This window comes from Oryctolagus cuniculus, chromosome 3 (assembly GCF_964237555.1).
Source record: "Oryctolagus cuniculus chromosome 3, mOryCun1.1, whole genome shotgun sequence".
NCBI classification, from domain to species: Eukaryota; Metazoa; Chordata; class Mammalia; order Lagomorpha; family Leporidae; genus Oryctolagus; species Oryctolagus cuniculus.
The window spans coordinates 57,804,413-57,830,679 of NC_091434.1; the positions used below are offsets into that span (position 1 = coordinate 57,804,413).

The following is a 26,267-nucleotide window of genomic DNA, read 5'->3' on the forward strand; positions in this document are numbered from 1 at the left end:
AGGTTTTATTGCTGTATTCATTGGGAGAAATGGAATGTAGTCTACTATCCCATTTTACCATATAATAAACCTTTAAGTATGATATATCTTCATAAAAGTACATAAGTTATAAGCATATAACTCAGTGCATTACAAAGTACACTTATAATCACCTCATAGATCAAGATATATAATATTACCAGCAGTCCAGAAGTTTCCAAATCACTACTCCCACCCTTTGTCCCAATAGCAGGAATTTTAATATCATAGATTAACTTTACCTTATTTTTTGCTTTATATGGATGGAATCCTGCCTATACATTTCTTTCTGTGCATGTGTGTTCTGTTCATTTTCTCTTCATTATGTTCTGTATAGCAGCAGTTTTTCATTTTTGTGGCTATGTAGTATTCTGTCATTGATCGTATCACACTCTATTTATTAAATGTTCCTGAGTATTTGGGTTGTTTCCAGTTTTTGTTACCATGACTAATACTGTGTCAGTTTCTATAAAAATATTATAATATTATAAAATTATAACACTATAACACAATGAGTTATTATATTCTTTTATTTCATTTTCTCCTAGTGACTTGTACTGATTTTGGTCAGTGTGTCCTACTTTGTAAGGTGTCTTGTATGTAGAAGTGGAAAATTTATTGAGTTGTAAATAACTTTGAAATATCAACTTTAGATATTTCTAAATATCAACTTTAGTTATTGGAATGGTTTTTACTGTTAAATTTTACTGAATCTTATTAGGGTGACAAGTTTTTGGCTTGAGACAATGTCCCCCAGAGGTGGTCCCAACAAACATTTATCTTAGTAAAAACACAAGTGAATTAAAATGTTTTAGAATTAGTTGTCCACTCTTATAGTTTTCAGTGTCTATTTGGAAATCATTGATATCCAGCAATTTTGCTATTTTAAGGATCACTCCTTTAATTATGTTTGCTCAAAACAAACCAAAAAAGCTCCTTTGTATAATAGTGTAATTAGTGAGTCGCAATTTCTGGCCAAGTGTTTATGTATGCTATCAATTTATCCAGAAGTTATAGTTAGAAGAATACAGAGCTTCAGCGTATGAAAGAGAGAATATGTCAACAGCACTATAAACAATATACAAAAATAGTTCAACATGTAAAACTACCTAAAATGAATTCAGTGTTCTGGGTTCAGTGTTTACTGTTCCTCTTTTTAAAATGTTTTCCATTCCCTGGTATAATGGGAGAGAAGAAAACAAACAGGGAAAACCAAGGATCATGGTGTTTGGGAAAGAAACACTAACATATTCACATGTTCCAAAAAGAAAACTTAATTTGTTCACACTCAAAAATTTTATGCTTGGGAGGAATTTAACAGCTGAGGTTGATCATGATAAAACAGGAAATGAAGAAGTCACAAAAAACATTGTAAGCCACATAACTACGTCTTCCCACAGTGTCAAGCTGTTTCTGTCTGGAATTTGGAAAAGAAATTCTTTTACTCCAATTAATTTACCCATTGCTTTCAAGCGGAACAATTTTCTTTTCTTTCTCTTTTGGAAATAATGACTTGTAAGCAGCTTCCTGTTGTGAGTGTATTTTACAGTTGTAAATCCACCAACGTAAAGAATACTCAAGTCCTGTCTATTTTCATAGCATGGAAGAAGAAGAAAAACAAATTTAGTTCTGTTCTCCTGAGTCACTTAGTCTGTTAGATAAGAAAATTAAGGTCGATAGTCAAATGGTTCAATTCTACTTTGTGATGAGTCAATTTTGAGAATTTGCATTTGAAAAACATGGATTTCTCCATATTGTTGGTAGGTTACTAATTAAATTTATAAGCTCGGCCACATTATTTCTCTGGGTCTGATTTGTAACAGAGCAATCAGTCTGTGTTGACTTATAGGGTCCCTTCTGACACAATTCATGTTAGGAAACCCTTAGCAGGGTTCCCTTTTGCAAATCAGATACTCTACCAGAGTTTCCACTATCCACTTTCTGAACTTCTCCAGGTGTAACAGACTTTGGGAGCTGGGTGGGGCTATGAGTACCTGGAGATTCCTGGTGCCTGCAACTGCCCCAGTCACCTACCTGTGTCAGATGGCCTGTGTTTAGCTTGGGTAGTGTAGATCCATTCTCCCTCTCTTTCCTTATTTAAACATCGTTCCTCCCTTTTGGCTTTCTTCCAGCTTGGGGAAGGAATTCAGATTTTTTCTTTAATGCAAATATTAATTGACTATAGAGGCTAAATTAACTTTGGGTAATTTCCACATTGGGAAAATGGTAGGATAGGTAAATAGTATTTTTGTAATTATACAGTAGCTTATAACCATAGGTATTTGCCATTCCCTTGTAGCTACTGGTACTTTTGACCAGTTCTTTTTTCTGAGCATTCTTCTCCTGGCTCTATTACCCCAGTTCTGCTCCTGCCCTTCTTCTGGGCACTTTCCCCAAAGCTCTTGCTTGGCCTCTGTTCCTCTCTCCTCAGGGTGATTTCATTCTACTGAAGTTCATCCAGATACAAGCACTTCATTCTCGCTTCTGTGACTCTAGTGCTGATCATTCTGTCACGTGTGGTATCACATTTCCTTTTCAATAAATACTTCAACCTAGGTGTTCTGTTTGTACTTCAAACATAATGTATTTAATAATTAATCTTCATGAAAAATTTCCTCCTTGTAACTTTCTTATTTCTTATGTAGCAACATAATTTTTCTGGGTCTCCAGTACTGAAATGTATTAGTTGCTTTTATTATTAGTCTACTCATCCTACCATTCATAAAAAATGTAATGAATACTCACTTGTACTATGCACTCTATATGCCAAAGACATGAAATGGAGGAGTAAACAGATGACTGGAATTTTTCTTTTTTTTCCACCTCTTTTCTATGTTCTTGGCATTGAATAGATACATGTTTTTTCAAGATTTTATTTTTTTGAAAGGCAGAGTTATAGAGGAGAGAGGGAGAGACAGAAAAATATTCCACCTGTTGATTCACTTCTCAAATGACTGCAATGGCTAGGGCTAGGCCAGGCTGAAGCCAGGAGCCAGGAGCTTCCTTCAGGTCTTCCACATGGGTATAGGGGCCCAAGGACTTAGGCCGTCTTCTGATGCTTTCCCAGGCACATTAGCAGGGAAGTGGAGTAGTTGGAACTTGAACCAGCACCCATATGTCAGCATTGCAGGTGGTAGCTTAATCCTTTCCACCACAACACTGACCCCCCACACCCCCCATGATCTTCTAAAGGCTACGTTAATTGACTTCTTGAGTATATTATGAAACATAACACTTAGGATGTCATGGGGAAAAATAGGCAATGCTTCATTGTCTCCTATGTTTTGGATATCTGGAATGACTTTTGGATGCAGAAACTGTATGAAAGGTAGTTAATTCAAAAATTTTCAATGACATACATCCTAAAGGAATAAATTGAGCTTCTTATTTTTACTCGTCTAGTGCCAGTCTTCTCAATCTTAAGCAATTCCCTTTTACAAAGTGCAAATTACTCTGAATTGAGTCTTTTATTACAATATTTAAGGTTTGTTTTTACAGCTAACTCAAATGAATATTACTTTTGCTTTCTCAAGCTTTATTATATTACCCAAGTTCACCAGTTGACCTTATCACTTTTTCCATATGATATAATGTTTTTTTGCCCTATGTATATCTTTAGGAAATAAAAATTATTTTGAACACATAATGAATGGTTGCTGAGTCATGACACACTTCACTTTCTGGAAAAAAATTCAAGGAGCATCTTAAATGTATTTATATGTTATTGGTACATTATTATTTATTTATAGTAAAATGCACAAATTTGAAATGCATGTCACCTTGAGTTTTGACAAATGTTTCTTCCCAAGCAGCCATTGCCCACATCAAGGTAAAGAACTTTTCCATCACACTTGGAAACTCCTTTGTGCTCAATAAAGAGGAGAACACAGTTCTGATTTTTATTATGATAGATTAATATTGTCTTTCTTTAGCTCCATCTAAGTAGAATCATACAGTAATATTCTTAGTGATTGCTTTTGTCTACCATGTTTTTGAGATTTATCCATTTATCTATGTGCATCATGTCATTTATTTTTTTGTATAACAGTGCATCTTTGCATGAGGATGACACCGGTATGAATTCCATTGGTTGGTTTTTATTTGAAAGGCAGAGTTAAAGGGGGAGGGAGGTTCTTACATCTGCTGGTTCACTCCCCAAATGGCTGTAACAGCTGGGGTTGGGCCAGGCTAAAGTCATGAGCTAGGAACTTTATCTGTGTCTCCCATGTGGGTGCAGGGGCCCAAGCTCTTTGGCTATCTTCTGCTGTTTTCCCAGGCACATTAGGAGGGTGCTGGGTTGGAAGTAGAGCAGCCAGGACTCAAACTGCCACCGATATGGGATGCTGGCTTTGCAGGAGGCTTCTTAACTTGCTATTGCACAATGCCAGTCCCTAGGCCAGTGCCACGGCTCAATAGGCTAATTCTCCGCCTGGGGCGCCGGCACCCCAGCTTCTAGTCCTGGTTGGGGCACCGGATTCTGTCCCGGTTGCTCCTTTTCCAGGCCAGCTCTCTGCTGTGGCCCGGGAGTGCAGTGGAGGATGGCCCAAGTCCTTGGGCCCTGCACCTGCATGGGAGATGGGAGAAGCACCTGGCTCCTGCCTTCGGATCAGCGTGGTGCGCCGGCTGCAGCGGCCATTGTGGGGTGAATCAACGGCAAAGGAAGACCTTTCTCTCTGTCTCTCTCTCACTGTCTAACTCTGCCTGTCAAAAAAAAAAAAAAAAAAAAAGGGCAGCCAGTCCCTAAATTCTAGCTTTTTAAATATAGCTCTTGGTTTCTTTTTCTGTAGGAGTTGTGCTGTTCTTTACCCCCTTTCATCACTGTGTGATCAGGACACTAGGGCCCTGGGGTTTTTCTTTACTTTTAATCCCCTAGGAATAATAACATCCTAGATTGTGTGTGTGTGTGAAGTACCCACTTGATGCTTTGCAATTTTGGGAAGAGGCAATGTGATCCTTGGGGTGGAATCTGGGATATTTTACCATCTCCTTGTTTCTAGGATGACTATGGAACTGATCTAGTAGGCCAAATATCATATTGCCCATCTTTCAACATACAGCTATCTGAAGAAGTCCATAAAGAAATCTGTCTCCTTTTTTGATGATAAAGTAGATGAACTCTCTAGTGCACTGACTTCTTTATTTATTAGCTTGCTTATCTATTCTGCCCCATCTACACTGGAAATTCTAGATCTTGTCTTCTGTCAATGGTGCTAACTTTATAATGTTAATTTCAGGTATCACACATATCTTGCCTACCACCTCTTTTTCATTCCAGTTGATTTGTTCTGGAAAATTGTTTTTACTCCCCCAAGACTGCCTACTCATCAACTACTTTTTACTCTCTTCAGTCCCTGATCTTCTTGTGTACCTGAGATTTCATACTGTATTTTAACAACCATTCCCTTGAGGTATCCTCAATTCCCTGATCCGCTCTTTGTCTGCCATATTCACCTGGCCGATTCCTAACTCTAGTTGCTGGAACAAATCACTCAACCAGGGTGACTGGATATACTGTGAGTTCAAGATAAAAATTTCAAATAATCAACACTACCTAGCAATTTTGTCTACTAAAAATTTTGCCTTCCCTCTCAAAATAATGGCTTTATACTTTCTCTCCTCATGCTTCCTCACTTTGCCTGTCTTAGCTCTTCACTCCCCATAGCTAATGACTTAACTTCATCCTTCAGCGAGAAAGTAAAAACAATTAGAAGCAACTCACTCAACACTCCTCCAACACATTTATCAACTTGTCAACATCAGTTCTCCTCTCTCCTTTTTCTTGTGTAGTGGGTGGAATTCTTTTGCTTTCAAAGTTTTATTCTCTCTTTTGTTCAGGGTCCCATCATCTCCTTGACAATTGAATCTGTGGATCCTTTTCTCTTCCAATCATTTGAGCTCTGAGGATCATTTGATACACTGGACCGCCCTCCTTTTCTCTTAGAACAGCTTTATTCAGCTTTCTTGGCTCCACCCTCTCTTGTATTTCTTATGACATCACTGGATGCTCCTTCTCAGTCAGAGACTGTTTATCTTGGCAGTTGAAGCAGAAATGTGCCAGGGCAAGGGCTGCAAGGTGATCTTTCAAGGATGTTAGAGGATGTTTGTAATCTTGAGTCAGAAAATGGATGCTTGACTCCATTTTGAATTTTAGGCATGCTCCTTTTGTTTCTCTGCTCTGATAGAGTCTAAATTTTTGTATAAATGTAGAGAAGTAATAACATATCCTTAGAGTTATTGTTTTTCTTTTTGTCAGTTATCTGGACAGTGGTGATGGATGAGTGTTTGCCCTAACAGCTAGGGTACTGGATTGGATTGCTTGCATCCCAGATTGGAGTTCAATACCTGACTCCAGCTGTGAATTCTAATTCCCTAGTAGTGTAGAACCTGGAGGCAGTAGTGATGGCTCAAGAAGTTGAGTCTTGGCCACCCACATGGGATTCCTGGATTGGGTTCCCAGCTCTCAGATGCTGCTCAACACAGTCTTCATTGTTGCATTGAGGGTATAAACTAGAAGATGGGAGCTCTCTCTTCTGCCCATCTTTACTGAGTTGTCACTACATATATTACAAACAAATATCTGAAAACAAGCAATCGGAACACAAAGATAAATGGCTTGGCATAGGATCATCAAAATTAGCAACATTCCTAAGAATGTAATTACTACATAAATTATAAAATAAGCATGAGATCTACATAACAAGTTTCAGTATTTAAGGATTGTAAAGGCCTGGTCCAGGGTCTCAGTTGAAAACAGTGAAACATCAAGCTGTCAGTCATTTTTCTTCCTGGTCAGACAAAGCTTGCGGTCAGTGATGCTGAAGGGCTAGACTATTAAAGCGGGATCAGTCTTTTTTAGGTGGGAAATGTGGACCCAAGCATCAATTATCTTGAGTTTGGCTGCATAGGGACTTATGAGAAGTACCTGGAAAGGACTTTCCAGTGAGGCTGTAAGGAATTTTTAAGGAGATGTCTGTCTTTTTCAGTACATGAACTCACCAAGCTGGATTCTGTAGAGTTGAAGGTCAATTTCCTTGTCATTGTAAAAAGATTGTTTTACTAAAGAGTGATTTTTATTAATATTTTAAAAATATTTATTTATATATTTGAATGTCAGAGTTAAATAGGGAGAGGGAGAGACAGTTATATATAGAGAGAGTTCTTCCATTTGCCGATTCACTCCCCAGATGGACTGGGCCATATGGAAGTCAGAAGCCAGGAGCCTCATCTGGGTCTCCTACATGGGTAGCAGGAGGCATCTTCACTGCCTCTCCCAGGCCACTAATAGGGATCAGGAAAAGAAGGGGAGCAGTTGAGACATGAACCCTCATGGGATGCTGGCATTGTAGACAGTGGCTTTACCACTAAGCCCTTTATTAACTCTTTTAATGAGCTCTTGACAATATGTAGGAATTCTGCTTTTTATGACTGAAGAGTCCAGGACTTCAGGGGACATATGCATAATGGATTTTTGTTCTGTTTGATATATTAACAATTTTATAGACCCAGTTTTTAAGTTGTGGAATGTTTTTAAAAATATTTTATTTTATTTATTTGAAAGGCAGAATTACAGAGACCAAAGGAGGGAGGATAGAAGGAAGATTTTTGTTATGATTTATTTTTTTATTTATTTGAAAGACAGAGTTACAGAGAGAGGTAGAGACAGAGAGAGAGGTCTTCCATCTGCTGGTTCACTCCCCAGATGGCCACAATGGCTGGAGCTTCTTCTGGGTCTCCCACGTGGGTGGAGGGACCCAAGGACTTGTGCTATCTTCTATTGCTTTCCCAGGCCACAGCAGAGAGCTAGATCAGAAGAGGAGCAGCTGGGACTAGAACCGGCGCCCATATGGGATGCTGGTGCTTCAGGCCAGGGCTTTAGCCTGTGGTGCCACAGCGCTGGCCCCAGAAGGAAGATTGAGAGAGAGACACCTTCCATCTGCTGGTTCACTCTCTAAGTGGCCACAATGGCCAGGCTGGTCCAGGCTGAAGCTGGAAGCCTGAAGCTCCATCCAGGTCTCCTATGTGGGTAACAAGAGTCCAAGCACTTGGACCATCTTCTGCTGTGTTCCTGGGCACATTCCCAAGGAGCTGGATCTGAAGTGGCATAGCCAGAACTCAAATTGGTGCTCATATGGGATGTTGGTGTCATAGGTGGCAGCTTAACACATTGCACAACAATGCCACCCCCTAAATTCTGGAATTTTTACTCAATCCAGTATGTGACTTTAAAGTTACCAAATATCTGTATTCAACATACAAATCTTAAGATTATAGTGAATTTCAAAGATCATTCATAATCAGCATCAGAATAAAGCATTTTAGCTATGGGACAATAGGACTTAACTGTCCCGGTTGCTCCTCTTCCAGTCCAACTCTCTGCTGTGGCCCAGGAGTGCAGTGGAGGATGGCCCAAGTCCCGCACGGGAGACCAGAAGAAGCACCTGGCTCCTGGCTTCGGATCAGTGCGGTGCGCCAGCCGCAGCAGCCACTGGGGGAGTGAACCAACGGAAAAGAAGACCTTTCTCTCTGTCTCTCTCTCTCACTGTCCACTCTGCCTGTCAAAAAAAAAAAAAAAAAAAATTCAGAGAAGAGGGTCTGGCGCTGTGGAGTAATAGGCTGAGACTCCAGCGCCATGTCCCATATGGATGCTGATTTGCATCCCGGCTGTTCCTCTTCTGATCCAGCTCTCTGCTTTTGGTCTGGGAAGGCACTGGAAGATGGCCCAAGTGGTTGGGCTCCTGCAGTCACGTGGGAGGCGTGGAAGAAGCTCCTGACTCCCGCTTCAGATCAGCTCAGCTCTGGCTGTTGTGGCCATTTGAGGAGTGAACCAGTGGATGGAAAACCTTTCTCTCTGTCTCTCCCTCTCTTTGTCTATAACTCTACCTCTAAAATTAATAGATAAATAAAATCTCTTTTAAAAAATCAGAGAAGAATTCACTATCACCAGCAATGTGCTTTGCTTATTTCTGTGTCATTTAATATAATCAGATTTCTAGGAATTGTATGATTTTTATCTTCTCCATCTTACATATAATGGTTAGGTCCTGCCTAGGTGAAAGCAACTCAGCTTTCAGATTTCTGGCATAAATATAATTTCCTCAGAGCACTTTTCAGGTTAGACTAACTTATTAGGTCATCAGGTTACATGTTCTCACTTTACTTACACAGTGTACTTTTCTTTCATAGCATGTGTCAATGTGATTATAATTTATTTTATGTGTATTTGTTCAATAGCTGTATCCTCTTCTGTTTCTGTTGCCTATTGTTCATCCTATATACCTGTTACCTGGAATGTAGCAGATACCCAATACATATTTATAGAATGAACACATTAATATGTAAGTATCTAAAAAAGTTCAACCAATGTTAGTACTTTTCTCTTTGCCATCTCCCCTTTAGGGAAGGATGAATATCTCAAAGTCATTATGTGAGAGGACACTATTGTTTCTATAGAAGAAAGAAGAATTCATCATGTGATAACCATTAACAGATGTTTAAATTACTTTAGGATGTATGTGCCCATAGATAACCTTTATAAACAGTTGAAAATATAGATTTGAATATCAGTAAAGAGGTCACAGTTAAGGATCTAGATCTTGAAATCATAAAATGTGTACTTTATATCCTTTAAAATTTGTTGTGATCAGCTCCTATGGAGGGAGAGGACCAGTGCATTTCAGTGGGTCAAATGCTGGGATATATGACCTACAATGCTTTTGGCACAAGTTAAAACTTATTTAAACTGTGATCTGATTAGCAAAGGTCCATCTTGAAAGATTAACAATAAAATTCTATAAATAAGTAGAATTTATGTTTTCTTTCACCCTCTTCCCCCTACTTTGGGACAGATCCTAAGCACAGATCTAAGAAGTTTCCCTAGAAAAGCAGAAAAATATCCACTCAAAGATAGTATTCCAAGGTCATGGTGCATGAAATGTTATAGGATTTTAAAATCTAGTAAAGTTAATTATAGTCTTGGAGCTCTGAATCAGAGCCAAGAGAATTCAATAGGAAACAACAGTCAAGGCTAATTAGAAAGTTGTATCCCATTGAACTCAGACAAGGTTGCATTATAAAGTGATGCTGCAGTGAGTATCAAACTCCATAATTGTATCAGAATTATAAACTTAAAAATTCTTTAGAACTTGTAAAGCCATATAAAAATACCATTATCCTTATGTATTTTCAATGAATGAAGCTATTTATTGAGCAAAACAGAATAAAAGAGAATATGATCATTTTCCCCCTTGAGCTTTGTATGTCTCACTGTTGAGACAGCAAGGCTGTTCATTGCCCAGATGCCGCTGTGTACACTGGGGCATCTCCCCTGAGTTGCAGATTAAGTTCTGTGGAGCTCTGGACATCTTTTACTTTTGCTAACTCACTTCTGTACTAGAGCGAAACACTTATTTTGTACTATGACAGTCAACAGTCTTGTTTTACTAGTAGAGATAGTATGAGATAATTGATTTTAGGAGAGTCCCTTAAAGAGTGGAGCAAGGAGAGTGAAAGGATGAGGAAAAATTGTCAAAGACAGTTTCCTGGCGGTGGCCCTGGTTGCTCTTAGGGTATGGTAATGCATTGTTCCAAATTCATTTTTTTATATTTAATACTAGAAGTTGATGTGAACAAATTGTTAATATTAAAACTTTGCCCACTTTTAATATTAAAACTTTGAAGATCTCTTTGTCATGATTTAGGCGATGTCAGAGCCAACTCCTTTAATTTTTTCATGTATGTTTTCCTTAGGTGAAACACCAGTGTAGACTCTTTATAAGCTTTCAACATTAGAATGCAGGAAACTCGGTTGCTAATGATTTTAGTACAATAATTTCATTTGACACTGTAGAAAACAAAATTTAAAATCTTGTACCATTGGAAAGCTGCAGGAGGAAGACTCCTAACAATTAAAGCAGAAAGGATGGTAGTGCTACTGACCCAATAAAAAGTGAGGTCAAGAAATGAACTATTGGTTATAAAGAAACATTAAGTTACAGTCAAATTTAGAGTGCTAGGCACAAAAATGTGGTAAATAATGTATGCAGTATATTTCTCTACAACTCTTTACAATTTCAACCTTCTTAGGTTTTGGGGATCCATATATATGTAAATGTGTGTCAAAATAATTTAGAAGAGGGATAATGCTTGGGATCTGTTCATCTAAGATATGCTTCATGAGTACCCTCAGATATGAACATTTGGATTGAGTAAGCGTATAGAAGTGAAAGGAAGTTCTTTCACTTTTGAGCCTTGTATGTATAAAAGTTTATTCCTCCTCATTACTGTTAGTGAGTTATTAGTTACTTAAACTAGACAGATATTTGCTTATAGCAAGAATTAGCGATTGGGGCCTGGAGAGGGCCTCACTATACGAGCAAGTGGTAAGGCATTACCACTAGTAGGAATGATAGGCACATTGCAAATGAGCAAGATTCAGTTCTCAGAGTGTAATCGCTTAGCTTAGTAGCTATTAGGTAATAGTTCTACGTATATTTGTATACACAGTTGTGTAAACACCTACCGACAATCTTCCCAAATAACCTTAATATATAATGTTTAAAAAATCTCTTGTTAGAGTGTTTTATGGAATCCATTTGTTTATGCTTCAAACAAAGTTAAATGGGTAGTAACAAAAAATAGACTCCAGTCAGTGAAAGTTGCTATCTATTTTAAAATATGTATTTATTTAAAAGGTAGAATGACCAGGAGAGAGGGAGAGACAGAGATATTTTCTATCTGCTGGTCCACTTCCCAAATGCTCACAAAAGCCAGGGGCAGGACAGGCCAAAGCCAGGAGCCAAGACCTCCATGTGTGTCTCTCATATCTGGTGGCAGGAATGCAAGTACTTGGGTTGTCATCTGCTGCCTCCTAGACATTTTAGCAGGAAGTTGGATCAGAAGCGTGGAGTAAGCAGGACTCCAACCCGACACTGATTGGGATGAGGGAATACCAAGCAGCAGGTTACCCTGCTGTGCCACTATGCCTGCCGCAGTTGCTATGTTTTCTTTTTTAACATTTATTTATTTGAAAGGCAGAGTTATAGAGAGGGGTTTGGAGAGAGAGATTGATCTTCTGCCTTCTGGTTCACTCTGCAAATGTCCGCAACAACTAGTCTCCTGAACCCAGGAGACTGGAACTACTTCTGGTTCTCTCATGTGGATACAGGGGCCCAAGGACTTGGGCAACCTTCTGCAGCTTTCGCAGGCGGGTTAGTAGAGAGCTAGATAGGAAGTGGAGCACCTGGGACTCGAACTGGCACCCACATGGGGTGCCGGCACTGCAGGTGGAGGCTTAACCTATGCCACAGCACCAGCCCCTGGGCCATCTTAACTATACTATACAGAAAAGTTCTTAAAAACTCAGTTGGACAAGGGAAGGTGCTGCGTGCAGTGCTGCCAAACTCACCTCTTTCATGGTGACAGTGACAGTTGCTGCTGCTACTTGTGCCCAGTAGAGATACTGCTTTCTGGAACTTAAAGCTAGTAGGAATGGCGCTCCTGTCTCAGAGCTGCTACTTGAACACCTGGCATTTACAGTTTCAACTGGACATAAGGTTTATTTTGATTGGAAAATACAATATTTAGTGGTCAACAAAAGCTTCTGGGCTTTATTGATCTTCATGCTAACATAAAACACTTTTTAAACAAGACATTTTTGTTGGCTTCCTTTCTCTGATTTGTATGTTCTTTTTCCCTTCTGTCAAAACAGAAGGAACACATGCCATTTAACTTATAACAAAGCTTTCTCAGGGTGTTATTTTAAAGAAATCTTTATATATAATCAAATATTTTCTAAAGTAATTGTGTTATTTTGAATTTTTATATTGATTTTAACTGCTTACAATTTATCATGTTTATGATGTATGTTTCTTAGCTAAATAATCCTGGCAGCTCTTCTATAGAAGGTATAATAGCCCACTTTCCAAGATGTTAAATTACTGGTACTACAATGATCACATTTTGAGATAACTAGAACTTTTATTATATGTATATAAAATATATGTTCTAGTTTCTATCCATACAGGTTTGTTCTATAAAATTTTTTTCATTCTATTTGGAAGACAACGAGGAAGAGGGGGAGAGGGGAGAGGAAGGAGGAGATGGGAAGGGATCCTTCATCCTCTGGTTCACTCCTCAAATGCCGGCAGCAGCTAGGACTGGGCCAGGCCAGGACCCGGAGCCAGGAGTTCTGTCTGGGTCTCCCACGTGGGTAGCAGGGATCTATGTACTTGAGCCATCATCGTTGCCTCCAAGGATGCCTTAGGAGGCTGGGTTGGAAGTAGGAGAGCTGGACTCAAATCAGGCACCCCAGTGTGGAATGTGGGCAACCCAAGCAGTGACTTAAGTGCTGAGCCAGATGCCCACCCCTCATCCAGACATTTTTAAAACATGGAATTACTCTTTTCAAGATATGTACATAGTAATTTCCTCCAAAAAGCACAAAAAATATCATTAAGTGAAATGATATTTATTCCACCATCAGAAAGGGCTCACTGATTCTTTTCTTAAAAACTTCATGAAGTTCCCTGTGTTGTTAAAATACCTGCTCATCTCCTTGAGTTGCTTTTAGGTCCAGGAACTCATATTTGGAGGAGTGCTGTGTAGTTTGTCAAAAGTGTATGAAACTTGTGTATTATTCCACATGAATGTACCAATAACCTGAGCATAAGCAGCACATTGCCTCTCAGAAGGCAATCATTCCACTTTGTTTCGTGCATGGGGAGAACACGGCTTCTTCAGGATTTGGGTGGTCTATTAGGGAGTAGGACCTGATATCGGATAAGAAGATACGTAGATTGCAGTTCGAAGAGAAAGAGAATACCATCAAATTCAGATTTAGCCTTTATAAGACATGTGAATGAACAACAAAAAGCTGATCATAAAAATTTTCTTATAACAAAACTGTGTTTTTCAGAACGCTGCAAATGCAAGCCTATTAGAGCTACACAGAAGACCTATTTCCGGAATAATTATAACTATGGTAAGGATAACTTCATGGTTGCCTGATAAACTGCTGTGCTAAGAAAGGTGTAAGTGTCTGTGTTTTTGTATGCATGTACATGTAAATGAAAATAAGAATAAGCCTTAAATGTGAATAAAGGACAATTTTGAAAGCTTAGTCCTCCTTGTTGCAAAAAATTAAAATGTTTCGCATTGGCATTTTTTTTTTTTTTTTTTTTTGACAGGCAGAGTTAGACAGTGAGAGGGGGAGAGACAGAGAGAAAGGTCTTCCTTCCGCCGATCCAAAACCAGGAGCCAGGTGCTTCCTCCTGGTGTCCCATGTGGGTGCAGGGCCCAAGCACTTGGGCCTTCCTCCACTGTCTTCCCAGGCCACAGCAGAGAGCTGGACTGGAAGAGGAGCGACAGGGACTAGTACCCGGCACCCCAACCAGGACTAGAACCTGGGGTGCCAGCACCACAGGCGGAGGATTAGCCAAGTGAGCTGAGGTGCTGGCTTGGCAGAATTCTTAACTACATGGTTGGTATCTTAGAAGCATATAATTAAGTATATAGAGTTAAGTTCAAGACAGCTGGGACTCTGCTATATCTGGGAGGCTGTGGAGGATTTGAACTCATGTTTAGAGCTGCAGGGACCATCAGTTCTGCTGCACTGGAGTAAACAGAAGAGGACTTTGATGTACAAGAAATGGTTATAAAAGGGAAACTTGGCTTCTCCAGTCAATCTCATGGAAAACATTCCCAAAGTTGGAAAGTAACACTTAGAGAAGTTTCTGGTATTCAGTTGAGGGAATGTTTTGGTATCTAGCTTGACCTAAAATGTGACGTTCTGATAAACTGAACATTAATTAAAGAGATACCAATCCAAATGTAGCTGAGAAGCTGCATTGAGGAATGAAAAGGCATGCTGTCTCCATGCCAGGGACTGTGTTGGGGGATCCCTGTGTATAATTCTTCATTTAATTTTCACAACATCACCGCAAGATATGCTATTATCCTGATTTTATCCATGATTGATGAACCTCCTTTAATCATTTCTAATATTCGTTTGGGTACTGATGTGTTTCAGAGTCATAAATATCATTCACCATCAAATGTAGATGGGATAGTTAATGGAGTTTTCCAGTAGATAAAATCATGGAGGAATCAATATTTACTGTATTCTGTAGGTGTTTTATTGTGATTTTTGCTAATATCTATGAGATTAATGAAGGTCATGTTACTATTGCTGCAAAAGACTTGCAAATCTGATGTTGACTCAATAAGTAAATATAAGTAGACTTTCATGATGAATTTTTTATGAAAAGGAGAGCACTGTGTTACATGCCTTATTGCAGAGGACATAGGATTTATAGGGCAGATTTATTTATAATTTTGCATTTTTGGGAACTGGAAGGAGAGAAATGTGCAAGACTATATGAGTACTCTTTGATATCTTTTAAAATACTCTGTTTTAAAAACATAAAGTAGGAAATTCCCAGTGAAGTCAAATCTGTTTAAAATAAATGTACCTAATTTCCCAACTTTCTCTTTAATGACATCAACTTTTATTTTCTTTTTCTTACTACTCATCTTAAAAGGAATCTAGCTTCTCTTAGCCAGTGATGGACACATTTTCCAAAGTTGAAAGGTCATGTTTATCTAAGAAGTCAAATGACCGGGCTGCTTATCTGAAGACCATTCCTGTACAAATTGATGTGAAAAACCTCAGAGAAAGGGGAGGTCTCAGCTGGTAGGAGGTTAGCTTTTTAAGATTGAAAGCTGCTATATGAACTTTTCTATATAGTTATACTAAAACTAAAAACACAGTAAAATTTGTTTATTAGGGCAATTCGCTTGTTTCTGTATTACTTACCACTTTTTACCTTAGCTTTTTAGTGCTGCAGTAGTTGGTGCTGCTCTTTTTGTTAAAAGCTAAATACTAGTCATTATAGCACAGAAGAAGAAATCCTAGAGGAAGTAGCTGGGCGAATACTGTAAACTAAAATGGGATATGTGTCACAATTAATGGAAAGAAACAGCAACTTTCTTTTTCAAAGCCAACCAATAAACTGGCTTGCACATAGTTTAAGGCTTATCATTTGTGTGGAATGACTTACAACTTCTTTGAGGAAGGCATGCCCTTGACGGATGGAATAGAAGGAAAAATAGCTAAAAAAGGAAATATATTCTTATTTCAAAAATAGGTTGATTTTTACTTTATATATTTTTATGTATATATTAGAAAGCAACGCGAGGGTGAGAGCCATGGGTAATTCAGACAAAACCTCTGCCTTATTCAGATTAATTACATTAAAAACTCTTGAGCTTTAACAAAATTACTTGAATAATAAAGTAGGTCTTGTAGAGAGATATTTATTTTGGAGTGGGTACATGTGCTAAAATGTGCTAAAAATTTCTAATGAAAATAGTAGACACACTGGGTAAATAAATCATTAGTTTGAGAACGTTTGCACAGCTCACTAATCTCTAATGGTTGATGGATGCTGTGAAGCACATTTACTTAAGCCAGGACACACAAAAATGCCTGCTAGCTGGGGCTGAGAATTTATCATCTGTTTCTCCCAAATGACATTTCAAAAGGCAATCTTATCTTTTGTTAAAATACAGATTAGAGAGACCACAGATAGGAAAGGGACTCCATTTGCAAATGGAACCAAGTAAGGCCAGCCAGGCAGTTATGTTTTGTATGCTGCAAATTCTCTTACTTGAGGAACTAATTCTCCGAAGGCTGAAACACCTGAGAAGCAAAAGTAGTTTTCTTCTGAGGTTTTAAAAGTGAATGAGTATGTGTGTTGAGCTGGTGCAGCATCATCAAGTTTCTGTAACAGAGCTGAAGTGCTGACAGAAGAATAGTTTATCCCCTGGCTTTGTATTCTCATGGACGACTCCCTCCCCTCCTCCACCTTTGTAGTCCAAAGCTCCTAAGATCCATGAGAAACTGTTCAGATGAAAGCGGTTTGCAGATATTCCTGAGAAGCTTGCAAAAACCATGTTCCTTTGGATAAATTGTGTTTTGCCTTTTTGGGATTGGCTTATTTTACCAAGTATTCCTGATCTGTGGTAACTAATAGAGTACTTAAAAGATAATCTTTCAAGGTGGCATGTACCAATGCCATCTCACTATTCCAAGTGATCAATTTCAGTTCACAATTGATCATAATGAAAGGACTAAGAGTCAAAGGGAGCACATAAACAAGTCTAGTACCTGCTAATACTAACCGATAGAATAAATAAAGGGGAGAGTGATCCAACATGGGAAGTGAGATACTCAGCAGACTCATAGAATGGCAGATGTCCTAAATAGCACTCTGGCCTCAGAATCAGCCCTAAAGGCATTCGGATCTGGCTGAAAAGCCCATGAGAGTATTTCAGGCATGGAAAGCCAAGACACTCTGGCAAAAGATCTCTGCGAGTGAGATCCCAGTGGAAAGAACAGGTCTTCAAAGAAGGAGGTACCTTTCTCTGAAGGGAGGAGAGAACCTCCACTTTGACTATGACCTTGTCTAAACAAGATAAGAGTCGGAGAACTCAGAGGGCTTCCATAGCCTTGGAAACTCATGACTGGAGCATAGGGAGACTACTGATGCCATAAACAGGAGTGTCAATTGGTAAAGTCAACAACAGGAGTCACTGTGCACTTACTCCTCATGTAGGATCTCTGTCCTTAATGTGCGGTGTATTGAGATTTAATGCTATAACGAGTACTCAAACAATATATTTCACTTTGTGTTTCTATGGGGGTGCAAACTGTTGAAATCTTTACTTAATGTATACTAAACTGATCCTCTGTAAAAAAAAAAAAAAAAAAAAAAAAAGAAGAAGAAGAAATTATCAACTCCCAACTTGACTCTCACTGGGATCAAACATGACAATAGGTCTGATCTGATTTCATCATCATTTAAAAAAAATCATCTATTATTTTTCACTTTATATTCTGTGTGGGAGCAAACTGTTGAAATCCTTACTTAATGTATACTAAGCTGATCTTCTGTATATTAAGATAATCGAAAATGAATCTTGATGTGAATGGAAGGGGAGAGGGAGTGGGTAAGGGGAGGGTAGTGGGTGGGAGGGACAGTATGTGGGGGAAGCCATTGCAATCCATAAATCGTACTTTGGAAATTTATATTCATTAAATAAAAGTTAAAAAAAATTTTAAAAAAAAGGTAATCTAGGCTGGCATCGCAGCTCAATAGGCTAATCCTCCGCCTGTGGTGCCGGCACACCGGGTTCTAGTCCCAGTTGGGGCGCCGGATTCTGTCCTGGTTGCCCCTCTTCCAGGCCAGCTCTCTACTGTGGCCAGGGAGTGCAGTGGAGGATGGCCCAAGTGCTTGGGCCCTGCACCCCATGGGAGACCAGGAGAAGCACCTGGCTCCTGTCATTGGATCAGCGCGGTGCGCCGGCCAAAGCATGCCGACCACAGCAGCCATTGGAGGGTGAACCAAGGTAACGAAAGACCTTTGTCTCTGTCTCTCTCTCACTGTCCACTCTGCCTGTCAAAAAAAAAAAAAAAAAAGTAATCTACAGGAGTGTAACTGACATTTTTAGATTTGATGATTGTTTACAGCCCTTGTCTCAACTGTTGAGGACAATGTTTTTGTTCTTTATACTATTTGTTAAACTCTTTACTTTGTGTAGAGTTAATCTTATGAGTATAAAGTAAACTGAAAATAGATCTTTATAAAAATTAAGAATGGGAATAGGAGGAGGAGGAAGAAAGGTGGGAGCATGGGTAGGAGGGAGGGTATGGTGGGGAATAGTATTATGTTCCTGAATCTGTATATAGGAAATACATGAAAGTTGTGTACCTTAAATAAAATTAAAATAATAAATAAAAATAAAGACTAGGTTCTGAGTTAAGAAAAAATTTTGTTTTGCTCTGGGTAACATGTATCACTATTGAACTAGAACAATGAGGGTACCTGGGCAAATGCTATTGGCTTCTTCCTGGTTGATATTTCTACTCTTTCTCAGTTTTTATAAACTTCTTTATAAAGTTCATTTACCAGGGGAAGCATTGTGCTACAGCAGGTTAAGCTGCTGTTTTTGACGTTGGCATCTCTTGTGAGCCTCAATTTGAGTCCTGGTTGCTCTGCTTCCGATCTGCCTCCCTGCTCTTGTTCCTAGGAAAGCAGCATAAGATGGCCCAAGTGCTTGGGGCCCTGCATCTTTGTGGGAAACCTGAATGGAGCTCCTGGCTCTTGGCTTCAGCTTGACCCATGTCCAGCTGTTGTGGCCATTTGGGGAGTGACTTAGCAGATGGAAGAATTTCTCTCTCTCATCCTTTCTCTCTCGATCTCTATGTCAATGTGCCTTTCAAAGAAGTAAGTAAATCTTAAAAAAAAAGAAAAAGAAAAGATAATCTGTCCTGAAACAAAGGAAGAAAGGAACTAACATCTGAAGTGTGAGTCCAGGTGAAGAAGGTGAAATGGTTGCAGACACGTTTGGTGACATTATCATCCAGGACTTTATTTTAAAGATGCTACTATTATATGAATTCTTTAAAATATTTTCTTTAAAGTTTGTTTATTTGATAGGCAGCAGACAGACAGGGAGACCTCCCATCTGCTGGCTCACTCCTTAAATGCCTGGGAACTAGGAAAGCAATCCATGTCTCCCATGTAGACGACTGGGACCCAAGTACTTGAGCTATCACCTGCTGCCTCCCAGAGTGTGCATTAACAGGAAGCTTGAATCAGGAGTGGAGCGAGCAATAAAACCCTGGCACTCTGATATAGTATGCAGATACCCCAAGTGCTATCTTAACCTCGTCACCTAATGCCCATCCCACATAGAATAACCTTATAACACTAAAGAGACTCCCAACTTGAGAGAAATCTATTAATAGACCTGATAGAAGAATTCTGTTGAAGAAGCAAAACATATTTGAGTATGAGGTCTTTACATAAAGTGAAATTAATATAGTTTAAATTCCTGTTAACAGTCATTAGAACTTTAGACATGTGGGATGGGTGTTGTGGCACAGCAGGTTAAGCCAACACTCAGGATGCCCATATCTCATATTGAACTCCTGGGATTGAGTCCCATCACCACTTATAATCCAGCTTCTTGCTAATACACCTGGGAGGCAGCAGATGATGGGCCAAGTACTTGGGTTCCTGCCACCCACATGAGAGACTCTGATGGAGTTCTGAACTCCTGACCCTCTCAGTCCCTCCTGTGGCGGAAATTTGGGGAGTAAATGATCAGAAGAAAGCTCGCTCGCTCGCTCTCTGCCTTCCTCTCTCTGTCCCTCTCTCTTTCCCTGTGTATGTGGATATATATTCCTTTCTCTGTCACTGTGCCTTTCAAATAAATAAAAAAATTTTTTTTAAGATTTATTTTAAAGTCAGAGTTATGGGGGCAGGGGAGAGAGAGAGAGAGATAGAGAGAGAGAGATTTTCCATCTGTTAGTTCAATCCTCAGACAGCCAGGATTGGGCCAGGGTGAAGCCAGGAACAGGGAGCTTCATCAGGGTCTCCTACATGGGTGGCAGGGACCCAAGGACTTCTCCCAGGTGCATTAGCAGGGAGCTGGATCGGAAGTAGAGCAGCTGGTACACAAATTGGCACCCACACGAGATGCCTCCATCGAAGCTGGTAGCTTTACCTGCTAAGCCACAATGCTGGCCCCATAAATAATTTTTTTTTTAAAAAAAGAACTGCACACATACACATTTGCATATCCAAGATAACATTCTGGAGTAAAGTTACATGAAATTATTCATTCTACCTTTGATGACCTAAATGGATTTCTCTAAATGAAACATGTGCACACACACAAATATGTGGGTATACACAAATTGGTAGGGAGTCAGAGATGAGCATTACCTGGGAGCAGTTCTGGTGTTTAGTATGTCACTAGTCTAATACAAAAGCATCTGGTTGTCTCTTCTTCTGCATTCATCGAGCATCAAGCATCTAGGGATGGACTAGAGGGAAGATGCTTGTCCTCTTTGAACAGGGCACTTTTGTATGTCACATTACCATATCAGCTTTATTGTCTTTTATCCCAGTCATTCGGGCTAAAGTTAAAGAAGTAAAGACTAAGTGCCATGATGTGACTGCAGTAGTGGAGGTGAAGGAGATACTAAAGTCTTCTTTGGTAAACATTCCAAGGGATAACGTCAACCTTTACACCAGCTCTGGCTGCCTGTGCCCTCCACTGAATGTTAATGAGGAGTACATCATCATGGGCTATGAAGATGAGGAACGCTCCAGGTAATTCACTGCTTTAGGACTCAGAATAATTCCTTTGCCTACTCTGCTCTCACTGTTTTCTGACCTTGAGCTCTGTTTACATTCCTGGGGATTACAGATGGGTTTTAGTTGGGTTCCTCAATTTCATATGTACATTAAATAGAAAAGTATATGTGTGTGATTTGTAGTTATATATTTTTCTATGGAGAGGGATCATTAATTTATTTGTTTCTTAAGGAACTCCATGGCTCTCAAATGGTTAAGAATTAGTGTTCTAAGTTAGTTAAATCATTATATTTTTCAGTAATGTGTTTCAATGTTTTAGAAATGGTTCTTTCTTTTAAAAATGCAGATTACTCTTGGTGGAAGGCTCTATAGCTGAGAAATGGAAGGATCGACTTGGTAAAAAAGTTAAGGTAAGCCTATATATTACACTTAGACAATGCCATACCAAGAAAACAAAAGTAGAAAACCAGCCAGCTGTCAATTAAACAAAATAGCTACCCTCAACTACATGAGAAATATTCCAAGTTGATATACATGTATTTATATAGTTAATACTCCTAGGAATGAATTTGGCCCTAATGTTGATTTCATTTAAGAAGTGAATTCCATGAATGTGTATAAGAGCTCTAACTACAGTTGGCTGGTAATAGCTACTCCAGTGACAGGGAAAGCTCCACATTTTGGCAAGGGCTCCAGGCTCCTAGCGTTATTGTTCACCACTTTTAAGGGTATTGCTTCCATATCCATGTTCACTTGGAAGTTACAAGATGGCTACTTCCCCTGTAGAATCACACTTATATTTCATGTAGAAAGAAAAATGTGGTAAAAAAGGGATTTCAAGAGCCTTTAGAAACTTTTCACTTAGGATTTTTGGTCAGGACTCAGTGCATGTCTATTCCTAGCTGCAAGAGAGGCTAGGAAATTCCAGTTCTGTTTCAAGAAGAAATAGACATTAAGAAAACACCAGTGTTATCCAATGTGTAGATGCTGATTGCAATGTACAATGTGCAGCCACATTTGTGTGTATATAAGCGACTTGGCTATGTTAGGTCCTTAGATCAGTAATGTATCTATTTTAAAGCCAATGGCTGGTATGTTCTGGGATTGGTGCATTAAAAAAAAATCACAGTAAAGTGCTTTGTTGTAGAAATCTTCATTTCTTTTTCCTGCACTAAGCAAATCTGTTTCAAAGCAGAGAATGTGGGGGGAAATGCATAGGGAGACAAAGACTCTAAAAGGATGTGTGGGGGTGGGGAGTGGGAACTGTACCAAACATAATATACCCTCTTCCTTTTCTGTGAATTGGAAAGCTTGGGAAACATTTACAGGGTAACTTAAACACCCCTGGGCAGTTTATATTTTACATCTGGCACTTGACATAGCAGACACATTTGGGCTTAAGTGACCTACAGAAATGTAAAGGGCATTATTTTTGGGAAAAAACTACCCTCCAGTATGTTTCTTTTTTTCTCCAATGTATTTGTCAAAAGTGGGATGCATTTGAAGTGCAGGCTTGTGGGCATTCTCTGTACTTCTCTTCAATTAGTTTCATGTTTATTTAAAAAAAAAAAGTGGTTCTTCTTCAGTATCATGGAATCTCTTATTGTCCTTTTAATTTGGTTTTCTTCAGGCTAATGCAGAATAGGAATTTGTCCTAAATTCCTGTAAGAGTTCGAAGAGCTTTCAATGTCCCTGCTGTAAAGCATGTAACAAGTCTTACTATTTCTCCTTTGGTATCAAAATAACAATCATCATGTTGTTGACAGGACACATGGCTTATTTGTCCTTTTTTTAGTAAGGCAACCATGGTTCAAATTGCTTTCTATAGGACACTCAGAGTTATTATGGCAAGGTCATTTGTATGCTAAATCTATAAATATGCTAATAGGAAAAAAACAAACCAGCAGCTCCACCAATTATTAACTGTTATACAGATACCCCTGGCTAAAGGATTTAGGTGGAAAATCTCTTTGAGCCAGCATTATTGATGTTCTTTATATTCTAATTTTAGTTTTCTAGTCAATTTGAGGATATAAAAAAGAATTTTCTGGAGGCTATTAGTTTTTTGTTATTTTTATAAAATCAGAGTTACTGTTTTCAGCTGATTTTTGCTCTCAGGTTTTAAAATACCTTTTTTTTTTTAATGCAAATTGTTGTTTCTCTAAGTCTCTGTTATAGCAAATTGTTCCAATCAAGATATTTAGACTGCCTTAGGGAGCTGAGATTCAGTTCTTTAAATATTAAAACAATAAGATTGTGGAGTGAAGTATGCTAAAAAGAAGAATTACTATCAGTAATAGAAAAATAATATGAGCTAATATTTATATACCAATTACTCTATACATTTTCCTTCAATCTTTAAAGCATTCTTATGAGTTTATTTGATTAAGTCCAATGGGATAAATTAAAAAAGGATCTAGTAAGTTCAGGAAACTTTGCATGTTAAGTGACGGAGTTAGAATATTAACTTGGGCCATCTGACATTAGCTCTTTGCCTCTTAAAGTGTGGTCCCTGGAAGGAAGAGCAACATAAGCATAAGAAAACATTATTAATACACTCTATATAAGCAACTTTTCCCCCCTTTTCAATATTAAAAATATGTTATTGGGAAAAATTGGTTTGTTTCTTAGTAACAGTTTATGGTGGGGAAAAGCAAAGTGGGTGCTGGGAATCAAACCCCCAGGGGAGGCACTCAAGCTTCCCAGAATCCCTTGTCCCATGGGGGAAGGGCAAGGAAGAAAGAGGGGGTGACTGATAAAGCTAAGCATAGATAAAAAGTGCTGGTAGGTTACATTCTGGGCCTGCGGGAGGGAGGCCGTGGGCCAGCCCCAGATGAAGCCAGGGCGCCTTGCCTTCGCAGTATGGCTTCGAGTCCTTTGGTGTCCCTTTCCTGGTTTTGGTCTTAGGGGTACAGCTGGATCACGCGGAAGGTCTCCTGGCACTGGGCATTGAACCAGACCTTCTTCAGGGTGCCTTGGTGGGCTCTGATGCCTGTGCCTCATTACACGGCCCCCCAGCTTTCAAGCTTGTACTTGCAGCTGGCTTCAAACCCTGTCCAGCTGTAGGGCAGCCTGCAGCGGATGCGCTCCGTCTGGGCCCCCGCAGACGCCCTGGCAGAAACCCACGCTGCAGTCATTGCTGCTGGGGGTGCAAGACCCCTCCATCCATTCTGTGCGCTCGCTGGGAGGGCTGCCCTTGACCTTGGCTGTCTTTTTGGCCACCGTGGGGGTGAGCGCCCTTAGGGCAAAGAGGGTGCTGATAGAATCACACAGAAATGACATTGGTGAGATGTGCACGTGACTGTTTTCATTTTAAATTTCACAGCGTTGGGATGTGAAGCTCCGTCATCTTGGCCTGAGTAAAAGCGATTCCAGCATTAGCGATTCCACTCAGAGTCAGAAGCCTGGCAGAAACCCCAACCCCCGGCAAGCCCGCAACTGAATCCCGAAATGCAGAAAGTAACCTCAGTGGACTTCCTGTTGAGACTTGTATTGTTGGACTAGCAAAGGAAAATTGCACTATTGCACGTCATATTCTATTGTTTACTACAAAACTCATGTGGTAACTGATATTCTGTTTTCTCTATTGTTTTCTGCTTGTCTCTCATCTCCCCTCCCCCCTTTTAATGGCCTGGGCGTAGGTCCTTAAATATATGTTTTCTATTTCACTAACTATGGGAAAGCTGTTCCTTTGCAATAGTAATCCATTAAACATGCTGATACTGGGGCCTCTTTGCTGGAGTCTCCAGATGTTAATTTACTGTTCTGCACCCAGGTTGGGAAGGCGGTATTGGATGCAAGGAGACTTCTGGTACAGACAGAATGCTGGATATATTGTAAAACATATTCTACTCATTTAATTACAGTCTCATTTTCATTTGCCTTGTGGGCATTCTCCTCATGCTTAGAAAATCCTAAATGTTTAGAAAGGTAAAATGGCAGTTTGAAATCAATGCCACATAGGCAGAGCAATCAAGCACCAGGAAGCATTTACGAGAAACAACACACAAGATGAATTATTTTCAAGATTGACAGGAAGCAAAATAAATAGTGTTAGGAGCTGAGAAAGGACATCTTGCTTGACAGTGGAAACCAGTAGCCACTGGGGTATGAACAGTAGCATTGATCTTTTGGCAACACATTTGATTTGTTAAAATGAATATATTAATCAGCATTAGGAAGGTGAATTGTTTAGATATCTGCTGTTGTCACTATAGTTCCGTTTAATTTGCTTCCTTTTAAATAAACCTGTTGGTGGAAATCTTTTTCTCTGTCTCTCTTTTTCTCTCTTCTTTCATAATAAATTGGACTTGCTGTATTGATGAGGAAAGGAAAGTATGTATGCATGTGCACTGGGGTGTTATTTTTAACAGATATGTATTTCCATAAATGCTGTAGTTTACAGGACAGTGAAATGTGTAAGTTGTTTTTGTTTCTGTTCTTTTTGGAGTGTGTGTGTGTGTGTATTTGTATATGTGTGAATCTATGCACTCACATCCAAGCTGCATTAAATTACAGACCTACACTCTGGCCAGTACTTTAGCTTTTTGATTTGTGCTGTTTAATGCTTAGTTAAAAAATATCTAGTAAAAGGAATTAGGGCTAGGAGAGAGGTTATTCTTTTGAACCAAATGTACATTCTCATTGCCCAAGCTGCAGTGAGATCCCCAGGGACCATGGGGACCAAGTGATATTTGTACTTCCTTCTTCCAGCAGGGTCCCTTAGAGCTTGTTCCAATCACTTGAAAGTCTCATTCCCTGCAGTTTCCATGTGTGATATGAGTAGAACCAAACTTCTAAGCCAGGGTGTGCTGAAAATAAAACACTAAGGAAGCAAAGTGGTGCTGTGGTTCCTTCTGTAACAACAATCATGCAAGGATGAAATTCATTCCTGAACGGAAGATTCCTCAAATGGTAAACATTCATCTAAATTCTCTTTTAGAAGTTAAGAGAACATTTCTGCTGTTTGACGGACTCCCAACCCCAACAATCTCCACAATCCCAGATGAGTGAGTTCTCACCTTTTGCTATAGCAGGACCGTGTTCAGTGCTTTTGGCTACCATGGGGTTCACTTCAGACAGTTT

The 26,267-nt window shown here is 39.4% G+C and overlaps 1 protein-coding gene across 1 annotated transcript in view; it reads left to right on the forward strand.

Moving 5' to 3' along the window:
• Positions 1-25,443, forward strand: part of FRZB (frizzled related protein) — a 46,065-nt gene extending 20,622 nt beyond the window's left edge. The window contains exons 3-6 of the mRNA XM_002712232.5: positions 13,931-13,996; positions 20,993-21,197; positions 21,529-21,592; positions 24,508-25,443. Of these exons, the coding sequence (XP_002712278.1) occupies positions 13,931-13,996; positions 20,993-21,197; positions 21,529-21,592; positions 24,508-24,624 (452 nt within the window). The 3' untranslated portion in view covers positions 24,625-25,443. The remainder of the gene's footprint in view (positions 1-13,930; positions 13,997-20,992; positions 21,198-21,528; positions 21,593-24,507) is intronic.
• Positions 25,444-26,267: the final 824 nt, after the last annotated feature.